Source organism: Phalaenopsis equestris, unplaced genomic scaffold, assembly GCF_001263595.1.
Source record: "Phalaenopsis equestris unplaced genomic scaffold, ASM126359v1 Scaffold000216, whole genome shotgun sequence".
In the NCBI taxonomy this organism is placed as follows: Eukaryota; Viridiplantae; Streptophyta; class Magnoliopsida; order Asparagales; family Orchidaceae; genus Phalaenopsis; species Phalaenopsis equestris.
In genome coordinates, this window is record NW_018164658.1 from 688,200 (window position 1) to 701,484 (window position 13,285).

The 13,285-nt window shown below is 32.7% G+C and overlaps 1 protein-coding gene across 3 annotated transcripts in view; it reads right to left on the bottom strand.

The window, feature by feature from the left end:
* The window catches only part of LOC110023142, a 16,933-nt gene extending 8,652 nt beyond the window's left edge, over nt 1-8,281 (bottom strand). The window contains exons 1-2 of one of the 3 annotated variants that reach the window (XM_020722405.1): nt 7,748-8,281; nt 7,069-7,413 (exon numbers count right to left, since the gene is read on the bottom strand). In XM_020722405.1, the coding sequence (XP_020578064.1) occupies nt 7,353-7,413; nt 7,748-8,223 (537 nt within the window). In that variant the 5' untranslated portion in view covers nt 8,224-8,281 and the 3' untranslated portion in view covers nt 7,069-7,352. Of the gene's footprint in view, nt 1-7,068; nt 7,414-7,747 lie in introns of those variants that run through there. The other 2 variants (XM_020722407.1, XM_020722406.1) reach the window with 2 other exon arrangements.
* Between the last annotated feature and the right edge of the window lie 5,004 nt (nt 8,282-13,285).

Below are 13,285 nucleotides of genomic sequence, written 5' to 3' on the forward strand. Positions count from 1 at the left end.
AACAATGTTCCAGATTTGAGCTTTTCCCCCTTCACACCTCTTTGTCCGATTTCGTTGTAAAGTCCTATCCTTTTGACTTCTTTGAAGACATTATTCCCTGATTTTTATCGAGAGTTTTCTTAGGTGACTTCGGTCATTTAAGATGTAATTAACTATAGGGGCTTGCCCTTATAGGAAGCTTTTCCGAACCCAGCTTAAAATAAACCCTATTTAATTATTTGTATTAAATAGAGGAACTTTTCGGCAAATAAAACGGTTTCGCAGACCCAAACGGACGTCATATGTTTTCCTAGTTTATTTGATTGAGCCTCATCCTCAAGTCTTGTGTTTATCCCTCGGGATAGATACAGGATTTGAGGTAGAGCGCTCTTTCATTTAAACTGTGAAAAATATGAGGTCAGTTTGATTTCATATTTTTCTAAAATTATATATATATACGTAAATTAAAAAGTCATTCCGAAGCGGGTGACGGGATTTCGATTCCGGCGACCGACAGCTTCTTACGGGCGACCCCCAAACATTAACTTTTCCCCTTTTAAGCGCCGACACCCTCGCCTAGCAAGGATTCGCGATAGAGCTCTACCCTAGGCACTCCATGCTTCTTCGGCATTCATTCGACATTCCTAACAGCAGAGAGTCGGTTCGGCATCCCTTATCTCCCTGCTTCTTCGGCATTCTCTTCCAGGTAAAATCCTGCCCTAGGCGCTCCCTGCTTCTTCGGCATTCATTCAGCATTTCTAACAACAAAGAGTCGGTTCGACATTCCTTCTCTCCATGCTTTTTCGGCATTCTCTTCCAGGTAAAATCCTGCACTAGACGCTCCTTGCTTCTTCAGCATTCCTAACAGCAGAGAATTAATTCAACATCCCTTCTATCCTTGCTTCTTCGAAATTCTCTTTCAGGTAAAACTCTAGGCCTCCAGCTCCTCTCATCCAAGGCTTTAAAATCCTAGGTATCCAGCTCCAGCTTCTCTACCAAGTTTGTGTTTCGCTTTCTGGATGGAATCTAGGTTATCTTTGGTTAACTTCTTTGAAGAAGCCGGATAATTGACCTTACTTGTGTTTATTTTAGAATACATACCTCTTTTGAAATGTAGCAAAGTTTGCTCATCGGGATGCAAGATGGGTGGGGTTTGAATAGATTGATTTAGGAATTTTGTTTTCTTTCCCCTCATTTAAGCATGGAAATAGCTCGCCTAGGGTTTGAATATATGAATGAGTCAGAGAAAACGAGTATGTTTTTTTATTAGGAGCGAGGGAATGGGCGTGGGCTATAAACTCTTAAGTAGTTGATTTTGCAGAAATTGGTGACTAATGTTTTGTACTTTTACAACTTTTGTTTGTATTTAATGGGGCAATTTTTTTTTTTTATTATTAGGCTAATCTGTGAATGGCCAATATATTAACCTTGATAAAAGTTTGAACTAAAGAATGGTTGGCTGTTTATTTTGAAATTAATCCATTGTGTAAAAGAAATTTATGTTGAGCTATGATTTGCTGCTATTTTGAGATTCACATCTTCACATCCTCAAATGGAACCATATTTGATTTGTATGTGAGCTTGGAGTTGCAACTGGTGAAAGTAACTGGTGAAAGGATCACATTTGGTTTGTATAGAAATTGTGGAACATACTTTAGTTGGTTATATAATTTCTTTTCCCTACTTCTTTTGATTTTTAACTTCATTGAGATCATTTACATCAAAATGATTTAACGGACAAGAATGTAAAAATGAATTAACTGTGGATAACTATGCTAAGTCATTTGCTCTTGTTTTTCCAACACTCGTAGAATCGATAACCGGCTGTGTGCCCCCATCATTTTTTACTAATCTTGCTCTTTAGGTGGTCTACAGACCTAGCTAGAAAAATAAATTTTGTTTTGTAATTTGCTCAAATTTCAAGTAGTTTATTGTTAATGAGCATTGCAAAGGCAATCACATACATGCCACTCAATTCCTATGTATTTACATATCTAACACATAAACTTCAATTATTACGCATGCCACCGTACCTATACATGAAAATGTGTATTTCTCTTTTTAAATGCTAAAATAGTAGTTTTTTTTAATGTGCTATGAAATATTTGGGTACTATAAATGAAAAGTAATATCTGGTTGTTAATATGCGAATACAAAATAATTGAGTGTTATTTATGTAAAAGGCCCTACTTTTCTATTCATTTGGTGGAAAATCTTCCTTTAGTGTCGATTACTTCATTTTTTTTCATACATTGTTATGATTTATGGGGTTGCGAGGGATTCATTTGCATTTATGGTGATTGATTTTTTGTTTGGTTCAATATTTAATGCTAAAGTTATTAAACGCTTTCACTTTTGCTTTCCCTCTTACTAGTAAGTAGTGCAATGAGTAAGGTCAAAGAGGTTCGATCGTCGGCCATGTGGGACAAGGATGCCACCAATATTTTCTATGATATATGTCTTAGGAAGGTCGAGCTAGAAAATAGACTGATCACATATTTAACAAAAAAGATTGGCAAAATGTTATGGTCAAATTCAAGAAATTGACAGGAAGGAGTTATGATAAGATAAAATTTAAGAACAAGTGTGATTAATTAAAGGACAGAAAAAATCTAGAAAGAACTTAAGAGGGGATCTATAGGTTTGGGCTAAGATATAGTGAAGCAAACAATAAATGCACTTGAAGATTTGTGGGCTGAGAAACTAGAAGTAATGACATATCAATGATCACTTTCCTATTTATTTTTAGTTATAATAAATTGGTTTAACTAATCCAAGTTGCTATGTTGTGCAGGTAGTGCCAGCAGCTAAGAAATTCAAATTCAACGGCATTGATCCGGTATTGGAAGAGAAGTTGGGTGACATGCTCAGTGGGGTTGTTGCAACGGGAGCTCATGCTTTTACCCCAGCTAAGCGCGACTTCATCGGCAAACCAAATGACCTGGGAACCAAGGATGTAAGTGACCCAGGGTCCTATCAAATCCAAAGAAAAGTTGATTTCACAGACGCTTCAAAATGGCCCGGGGTGGAGAAAAGAAAAAAAGGAACCACATTCATTAGAGGCTCAGCGGAAAAACTGCTTGAATCCTGCTCAGTTAAGCCTACTGCCTCACAAGATACATCCGTTGAGGGGTATCTTCGAATCCTAAATATACATGCTGAGGTTAAAGCAGACATGAAACTATATATCAATTGTGTTAAATTACTACAAGATCCAGTTCATAGAAATTTTTTTATGAAGTTGGATGCAAAATACCGAGTTGATTTCTTACGCTCATTCCTGGAAAATTTAATGTAAGTTGATTATAATGTGTGTGCACCGGAAAGAGGTTTCCAATATGCTATTCTTTGGTGAACCGATCAGTTACCGAGTGAATATGTCTCTATCAATCACACTTGAGTGAAATTGAATTGGATAGGTGGGAAATACAAAAGAATTGGTGCTATTCTTCGGTGACCCGATCAATTGCCGATTGAAAGAGGTTTCCAATATGCTATGACGTAATAGGAAGAAATTGTTCAATAAACGACACTCCTTACGCGGTGTGATTGATAGATCATTCGGGGTATGGAAGATGTGGGTGATATTACGCGATATGTTCACCTACCCGTTTCATAAGCAAGTACAGATAGTTATGTCCACCAAAGTGGCATTTATATAAATCTTCCATTTTTATATTCTTGAAAAAAAATTGAATTTGGTATTTTTTATTTATCTGTTTTCAATTTCTACGATTCTTTTTATTTCATCTAATTTTCTGACTGATCTAATCTCCCATTAAAATAAATCTTCCACTTTTATATTCTTATATAAAAATTGAATTGAGTATTTTTTTATTTATCTATTTTCAATTTCTACGATTTTTTTATTTTATCTAATTTTCTGACTAATCTAATCTCTCTTGAATAATTGCAGTAAGATAAGCTCCAGGTTTTGAGGGAATTTCGGGCAAGTGTTATGCCACTGCGGACTGTCGCCCTTGTTACTCGCGTCATGCCGACAACATAACTACGGGCGGCAGTTCTACAAATGCACGCAGTGGGCAGACGGACCGAAAGACTGCAAGTTCTTCAGGTGGGCAGACAGTTCATCCAATTCTATATCATCCAACCGGACAATGTTGCTCAGGGTTCGACAGTATCACAACCAGAAAACGTCGTTTGTAGTTTGACTGTTTCTCAACTAGACAATATTGCTCCGGGTTCGATCCTGCACCAATCGAAAAATGGTGCTCAAGACATGCTTCTTTTACATTTTAAAATGAATATTATAATTTTTTTGTTAATTGTAATTTAAATGTCTTTTTTTTAATTAGGTATTTTGAAACTCATTTATAAGTGAGGTGTACATCATAATTTTGTACTGGTATGAAATAATTATTTTGTTCTTAACTGTCAAATGTTTAGTCGTTACGGTTCTGGTGCAAACAGCAACACTGCTGTTTGGTTTGTGCGTAAGGAGTGTCGTTTATCTACAAAAAACTGCAAATCAGCTGTTTTCCAAACGCACAAACCAAACAGCTACACAGTTTATCCAGATCAGGGGCAGAATGATCATTTATCCAGAAATGGCTTCAATCTAGTTATTTTTCAAACGCACAAACCAAATAGCCACCCAGCTTATCAGAATAAGCTAGTGATCAGCAACTTATCAGAATAAGTTGTTTATCTGGATAAGCTAGATAAATTGCAGCTGCCCCAAACAAATCCTAAATTAATAAAAAATGAACTGATTTTAAACTCTTCTACAATACTAAATGAGACAAATTGGTGAAAGAACCTAAGCCTTAAAAATCCAATTCTCCACTGCTATGCGTCTATCCCTTGGTGCAATACAGCATAAAACAACTTCATATGCATCCCCAATTTGATTCTGGGCATTATAGAGATGAGCCAGAGGCCAGTGTGATGACAAGTGCTCGGTATCTCTACCCAAGTTGTCCCTTGAAGAGACATGCATTGCACTATTACTAATTTAAAGTTCACCGTGGAGGCACAAATACCATAACAATAATTTCAGTGACAAAAGCAGATTGTCCAACAGATGTTAGAAGAAAATTTTTAGCACAATTTCTCAAATACTACAAAAGCAGTATACTTCTCATTACCTGTAGCATACTCTTTTAAGCAGTTATTAATGGCTGGTTTCAATAAAGAAAAAGCTAATAAAACATAACTATTGCTTGGCTAACAGAAGGATCAATTTTCTGAAACTCATATTCAGATACCCTCAGATTCATAGCTTTCAACTGACCAGCTAACTGTAATTCCAGTGAAATGAAAACTTGTCATAGTCCATGCAGGTTATAGTCGTACAAAATATAGACTAGTAAACTAAAAATGATGCAAAACCAGAGAGTGTTTACCAAATGACGCAATCATAAGTTAACAAACATGACTTGATTTACGCGTCACTCAAGTATTCATCAAACGATCCAACTTCAACTTAGTTATAAAAAAATCACTAGATTACAAATGCCATTAAAGATTACTTGAATTATGATAGAGTTGTGTTATAAGTTGTTATGGGTTAGTAGTTAATGATAAGGTAAATACTGCTGTATGGGTTGGGTGAGTGGTTTATACTCTCCATTACAGAGTATAAGGTAGGCCCTTTGTGGTTCTTCTCTTTTCCATCTTCTCTGCCTTCCGATCTTTAGAGTTTCCAACAACCTCAAATTGATGTTTAAAGAGCTTCCTCACTATTTTTGGCAATTCTTCCAAAAGGATCATATAAATTTATGCAGGATTGTAACAAATAACGTTTCAAAATATAAGAAATTTATCTCTACATATATATGGCATTCAGAGTGCCACAAAAATAATAAAGAAAGAACTGCTAGTCTAAATTGGCAAAATCACAAGATAACTGCATTTGTGCTAATATTAAATGTTTCTTATGATCATATTGTAGTGATAAGTATTTTTGACAATTTAATATTCACAAATTTCAATCATATATGTAGTCAACACATTCAATGATTACCAGACATTCAAATATATTGGTTTTATGTGTGAAACCTACTTAACCTACTGGTTAGGTGCTTTGTCTGCAACCACAAAGCCTTGTGTTCAAGCACATTTTGGTGTGTACATGAATTTAAGAGAAAAAAAACACTCTTGGTTTTATGTATCTTATGATTCCATATGAAAGTCTTTCACATTCCATCATAATGTGCGACCAAGAAAATGTATCAAAATATTTTAACATATTTTTTAAGCAATAAAGGGTGCTATTAAATATTTTATCACAACAAGCTCAGTAGAACAAACTTTTTCTATAATATTCCACTATCACTTTAAAAATCCCTCAACAACACCATATTCAACTTTAATTGCACCAAATATATATATATATATATCTTAATGTTTCTCTTAGTCCTACATCTTACAATACAATAACATCCTTAAACCATCAGCAATTTGACAAACATTTTGAAACTTTGGAAAGAAAAAATTGCCTCAGCTTAAATAAAGAATAATCATTTTATGGCTACTCAACAACCTTTCCAACTAGAACAAGGGGCAGTAAATGCTGAGATAAATACAATCCATCTCATGAAGTATTCATTTTTTATTGAAAAGAAATTCAATCCAATAGCATCACAAGGCTTCTCAATCCCAAACTTAATCAACATTTAAATCTTCCTCGACAATTGAAGGAAAAAAAGATTCAACATGGTGTCCTAGACGTCATCATGAACGATTTAATAATGTATTTACAATTAAAAGTGAAATGGAATAAATAAATAAAATAAGTTAAGAGAAATAAATATGCAATCATTCTTTACTTTGTATAAACCACTGAATAAAACAACTCTCTTCCTACATTCATTTATCATTCAGATGCCACAAATCTCCAACATTTCAACTTAATGCACTAAATAATGACCACCCACATTAATTGAAGCAATAATATGAAAAATTTGCCCAATGATAGTGCATAAGGGAACATAAAAGAACAATAAGCACAACAAACAAGGAAACAAAAAGAATAAAAAAGGATACTTGTTTAATACATTTAGACAAATATCATTAGAACTTTGTTCTTCCCAGAAAACATTAGAGGATGTCTCATTATATGAAAAGAAATAAGCAATTAATAGAAGTGCATCTGAATGACTTGTTATTACCAAAGAAACACAATGATGAGATTAATAAAATTGATGCTGGTCTACACAAGTGCTGCAATGGTCTTTCATAATCATCAATAACAAGAAATTAAATTGATTTATGTGTTTATTGCTTATTCACCATGAATATATAACACCACGCTTTTTATCTCCCATTGTCATCCATGGGAACATTTCATCTCCATGCGGACTGTTTCACAGCTCAATGTTGTCATCCATCAAGAGGACAAAGATAAATGATCATTGTAAACCGTCAGACCTTGCTAGACCACCATAGAAGAGCAGAACACGAATGAAAAAACTGTTTAAGTTATAGTCATATGTATATGAATAAGAATTAATAGAAAGAAAAATTTTACATTAGTCCTGCAATTCTAAGCAAAGCACGAACAATCCTTGTCAACTGTTCATATCAATCTGTACTTTGGTATTTAATGCAAAGCCTAACTATAGCGCAAATCAAATATCAAAAAATTCAATATACCAGAGGCAATTGTGAAGAGAACATATTTAGAATTTCCAAAATAAAACAAAACAATTTGTTTCTTTCTTGGTTTCATAGGGTAGTCTACTGAAGAAGTCAAGGAAGGAGATGAGAAATTCATATGTAAATCTCACCAGACAAAGATTTCTACCTTTTGCTGCTGATCCTCTTCCGTTGGGCCTCTGCGAGCTTATCAAGAGCGGACTGGACTGCGTCGCGGCCGCCAATGAGAAGGCGGGTGATAACTTCGGGGTCACGCTCGAACCTCGCCTCCTCGAACTCCTGCCGGGCGTTGGACCGGAGCACATCTCGCCACGGTATTCCGCGGGCATCGGGCCACGAAAAGAACCGCGTCGCCCGGATGATGTCGCGGTAAAGACATAGGGCCTCCCGCCGCGTGCTGGTCAGCCGCCTTTGCTCAGACAGATCGAACTCCACTTCGTCGCCGCCTTTCTGCTTCTTCACCAGGTGCCTCCCCAATAATTCCTCTAACGTGTGCGGGCTCTCATGGATCGACCGCACTCCGTCTCCGGTGACAGAAAGAGGAGAGCACAATGGAGAGATAACGCCAGCGAGCCTCCGCCACCGCGCTGTCAGAAAGATCGATGTTAGGGGCCTCGGAATCATGGTCGGTGTTCACTATCCATCAGGAAAGGCACCTAGTTTTGTAAGTTGGGTGATGTCAGTGAAAAACAACTGGACGGAATGAGACATTAAAATGGTACTATTTTCATCAAAAAAAAAAATACAACAATTTAATAAAGCAAAAATTTCATTATATTTTCTAATAAAAGAATATTTAAAAAAAAGTTCACGCATGTATTACACAGTTTTATTTATTTATATTTCTAATGTCTAAATTTGATTTTTAGATTTATAACACTTGAGTATTATAAATCAAGCATGAAATAATATATTTTTAAATAAAACTAATAAAAATTATATTTTTTTGCGATATTAAAATTTTGAGTGATATACATGTAAGTAAATAAGAAAACAAAGCTGCAAGATATGTAAATATATAGCAATTTTGTGTTATATGCAAATGATCAAAAAAAAATTATCAAAACTTAGCCTGGTAACTAGTGTTAGTTATTTTTTATTGTTTTAATTTTTCATAATTTATTAAATGTTTGTTCTATTTTATAAATTTGAAAACATTTTTATTTCAATCCCTTCTTTAAACATATTGAAACATCTTTATAATTAAAAAAGTATTTATATGATATTTATTAGCTTAAGTTTTAAACTAAAATACCTATATTTTCGAAGTTTTTATAATTTAAAACTTTTATTAAGAATACTAATTTGTTCAACGATAATTATAATAGATTAAAAATGTTCAACAATAATTATAATAGATTAAAAAATAAATTTTATATCATAATCAATTAAAAATAAGTTAAACAAAAGGATTATTCTTACTTAAATATTTAATCAAAATTTTTATTTTATTTTCTTATATACTCTCATAATATGGTTTTAAAAATCAAGTTGGACCTGATCTGAACGATCGATTCAACTATGAATCGTCATTCAGTCGGCTAAGTACAAGCTTAGAAGTGTTTCTACATAGAATCGAGATTGAACTAAAAAGAACAAAGGTTGAACTGATGAACCAATGAACCGATTTGGTTTCTAAGGAATTAATGGTTGAATTATTGTCAAATTTTAGTATTTTGATTTTGATCAAATAACTAGAAATAAAATATTTAAAATAGACTAAGAGAAAATAATATGAATTATTTTTTTATTTGGAATATTGTACAAAGTTTTCTATATTATTGCCTTAAATTTTATCATGATTTGTTAAATTGTTAAATATGATATTAATGTTTTATTATTTTATAATTTAAATTTTATTAAAAAAATTTAAAATATTTATTTTATCTTCCTATTAAACCTCTGATTCAATATCTGTTGAACCATTGCTTGTTTCAAGTTTGTTGTCATTTTACAATTTTACTTGTAACTATTTAATTTTATATATTAACTTATCTACTTTTGGTGGATTCACCTTTAATGAAATTGGTTAGATGAACTATTTTATTATCAATTTCTTAACATATTAAATTTCTCATGATTCTTTACTAAGAAAAATAAATCATAAATGGGGTTTATATTTACATATGTTCTTTTTCTTTGCTTATTTTTAAATTAATATTTTAAAAATTCACTTAATCATTTCTATTTAAATATCTATGCATTATTCAATAAGATTTAGTAATGACATTCTATCTCCAATGTGATTCATACCCTATTTAAAAATAATAACAAGTAAAGGTTTTTTAAATTAATTTAATTCACCTAAAGTTAATACATTAAATTTTTTAACAATTCATTCACTAAAAATTATCCGCTGGACCATTCTTCGAGTCTGTTTGGGGCAGGCGCAGCTTATTAATAAGTTGTTGATAAGTAGTTGATCCATATAAGTTGTTGATGAGCAGCTAATCCGATCAAGGTAGTTGGTTGTTTGGTTTGAGCGGTTGAAAAACAGCTAATGACTATTCTGCTCCTCTACAGTGATGTTGTTTGCAATAGAACTGTCATAACAGTATATTTGATGCTTGAGAAGAAAAAAATGACTTCAGAACAGTATAAAAAATAAAATGCACACCTCACATAACAGTGAGTATCAAGATTGATAAAGAATTAAAAAAAAACTATTAAAATTACAATTAAAAAAATTATAATATTATTTTTAAAATCTAGACGGCGTATGACATGAGTTGTGTCGTCCTCCAGGGATAATATTGTATTAAAGCCACTACCTTTACCTCAACAATTTAGAAGCATAACAATTAGTGCGCTCAATTTTTTGTCCTGAGCTCATAATCAAACATCATGGAGACACAAAACATACATATATTGAGATGTGAGAACAACTAAATACAACTAGATCATAAGCTAACTCATAATCACCCTCTTCTCCAAAAATTTAAAAATTTATGTGCATGAAATAAAAACCATAATTTCAATTAAAAGACTAAAAATTTTATAAAAATTTGAACAGAATACGTTTATGATAGACTTATCATTAAATGGATGGATCATATTGGCACTTGTTCTCTGTTGCACCTCTTTAGCTATGCTCTCTCTAGGTTGCATAGTTGCTTCACTCCAAATGACCTAATCACCATAGCGTCTGACATTCTCTACCTTACATGCTGGGTCATTTTTTGGTATAACAACATAAGCAAGTACTCAATGATGTTTTGCAGCCAAAGCAACTGTTGCAGCATGATTACCACTATAATCAAGAAAACATGAAAATCTTTGTCTAAATGAAATGGAGAAACCATAATAAAATTAGGATCACAAATCTATTCTAAATAAATTATAGGATAATTGACCTGCTATGAGTATTAACTCCTTTAGCCGCCTAATCATCTTCTAGTAAAAATATAGCATTTGAAGCTCCTCAAATTTTAGAAGATCATTTGAAGAAAAATATTATTGCAAATCATAAAGAATATTATATCCAAACTAAAATAATAAAGCCACGTGAGAAAATAGTAGCCCAATAAATTGCTTAAAGCCTCTGACCCCTTTTGAAAGCATTCACACTTGAAAAACAATAGTTTTCTTGAAATGGAATCTCTAGATGTTGAGGAGAGAACTGGAGTCTAGTGAATGTAGGGGGCTGGTGCGAGTGTGTGCGTCTTTTATGGAATCAATGTCAGCAACATACTTTTGATTCTTCAACTGGTTTACTCCCTCCATTATAACATAAATAAGTTGTGATTGTATAATATTCTCATTATGCTAATAGCAAGATACAAATACAGGAAAAGTAAGAAAATAAAAGAAAAAAAATCATCTCTAGTTAAATGCTAGGAAAACATCTGCAGATCTGTCGATCTATTAAAGTTTTTTAAATTTAAATAGTTAAAAAATGAAATACTACAAAGAAGGGGAATGACATATTTTATTTACTGGTTATTGAATTTCAAAGTAATCTTTTATTCAACAACATAAAGCTTTTTTATTTTTCTTTATTTTATTTTGCATAATTGGAAGCGAGTCTCATTTACGTCTCTACGTTAGGCAACAAAAGGTGTACAAATGTATGATTATAGAAAATTCTCCTACACTTTTATTTCAAATCCAAATGCAAATCTAAATGGAAGATGCATAGCAATTAAATTTGACTATTTCTTATTTAGAAGATTTACATAATTCAATTCTTATGTATTTCTACATCTAACACCTAAAATTCAATTTTCACATAATACTCAATTCTTAACAAAGAAGCCCCTATTGACATTGAGTGTCATTTTTTTCGCAACAACTACAAATGAGCTTTTGTTGGCTCTCATATCTTCTTAGTGACTTAGTTTTTTATCTACCCAACAATCACTAATCTATTAAGATAATGTTGGTGACACAAAGTTATGCTCTAATCTTGTATTTTACTCCCATATAGTGAAAAAGTTTAACATGCCATGATTCCAACCTCTAGCGACACATTCCTCTTCTACAAAATAATTGGCCACCAAACCACATTCGTGTACACACTTTCTTCTATTGTTGGCCAAGATTGGACTCCACTTTTTGAGCTCCATCTTACAGAATCAGGATAAAATAAATGCAAAGATAAAGTTGTTAAGTGGCAACAGCAAAGTATCCATGTCATCTGGCTTGGCACACGAGAACTAAAAGCCTCAAAATCAAATCAAGTCAATCAGTTATATCTACATGGATTGGTATTCTGACCATACCAGCAATTAGACAGTTAATTAAGTTCCAAAATATGGCAAAAAACTTGACCCAATTTATATTTAGCAGCTAGTGTGCAAAATAAGTATGTTATAGAATTTAAAATTTTGATTAATGGTTTACACACAGGGTGTACTATGCAAGTATATGTATCGTTTCAAGTAATATAGAACTTTCCATAAAAACCCAGTATCGAATCCACAGGAAAGAATAGAATTTATATTTCAACTTAGAAGAATTTCTATGTAAACTGCAAACAAAATATGTATGATAATAATATTGAAATGTTTGTAAAGGGTTAAAAACTAATATTTGTTAACTCTAATTTTAAAGCTAAAAGTAAATGGATTTTTTTAAAACTAGTTATGTGTAAAGGAGTTCGAATAATATGAAAAGTTTTTCCTCTTGCAAGGAGATTATAACCAGTGTAGAAATCAAATGTTTAAAGTTTAAAATGTGATTTTGTGACAAACAGGATCATACATATTCATTACCCTCTCTTGAGTGCATCAAGAAAATTGTCTAATCTAAAGCTAAGTTCTTAATTTATATGGTTATGCTGAGTATATTCTAGCCTCCCACATCCAGATTACCCACTGTGTCATTTTTATAGAACTAACCAGGACTTAGGTTTTGAACTAAAGACCAAATTGGTTAAGGTTGTAGTTGTCACTCTAGAATCACCAATTCTACGCCTATCAAAACTTATCTCCCTATATATTTGCAATCCCCTTAGAAATTAGTTCCCCTCATCCTAAGGTTAGTGTGGCATTCATTACTTTGGTGAAATCATAGCTCTCCTGGGTAATTATGTCTCACAATGTATTTTAACATTGCAAATGACCAATTTGTAAAGAAAATTAAGAACCGATGAAAATACAACCACAAATTTTGGAATAAAAGAAATTTTCAAAACATTCTAATCCCACACATGATTACTTCTTATTGCAAGGAGAAAGATAAGAAA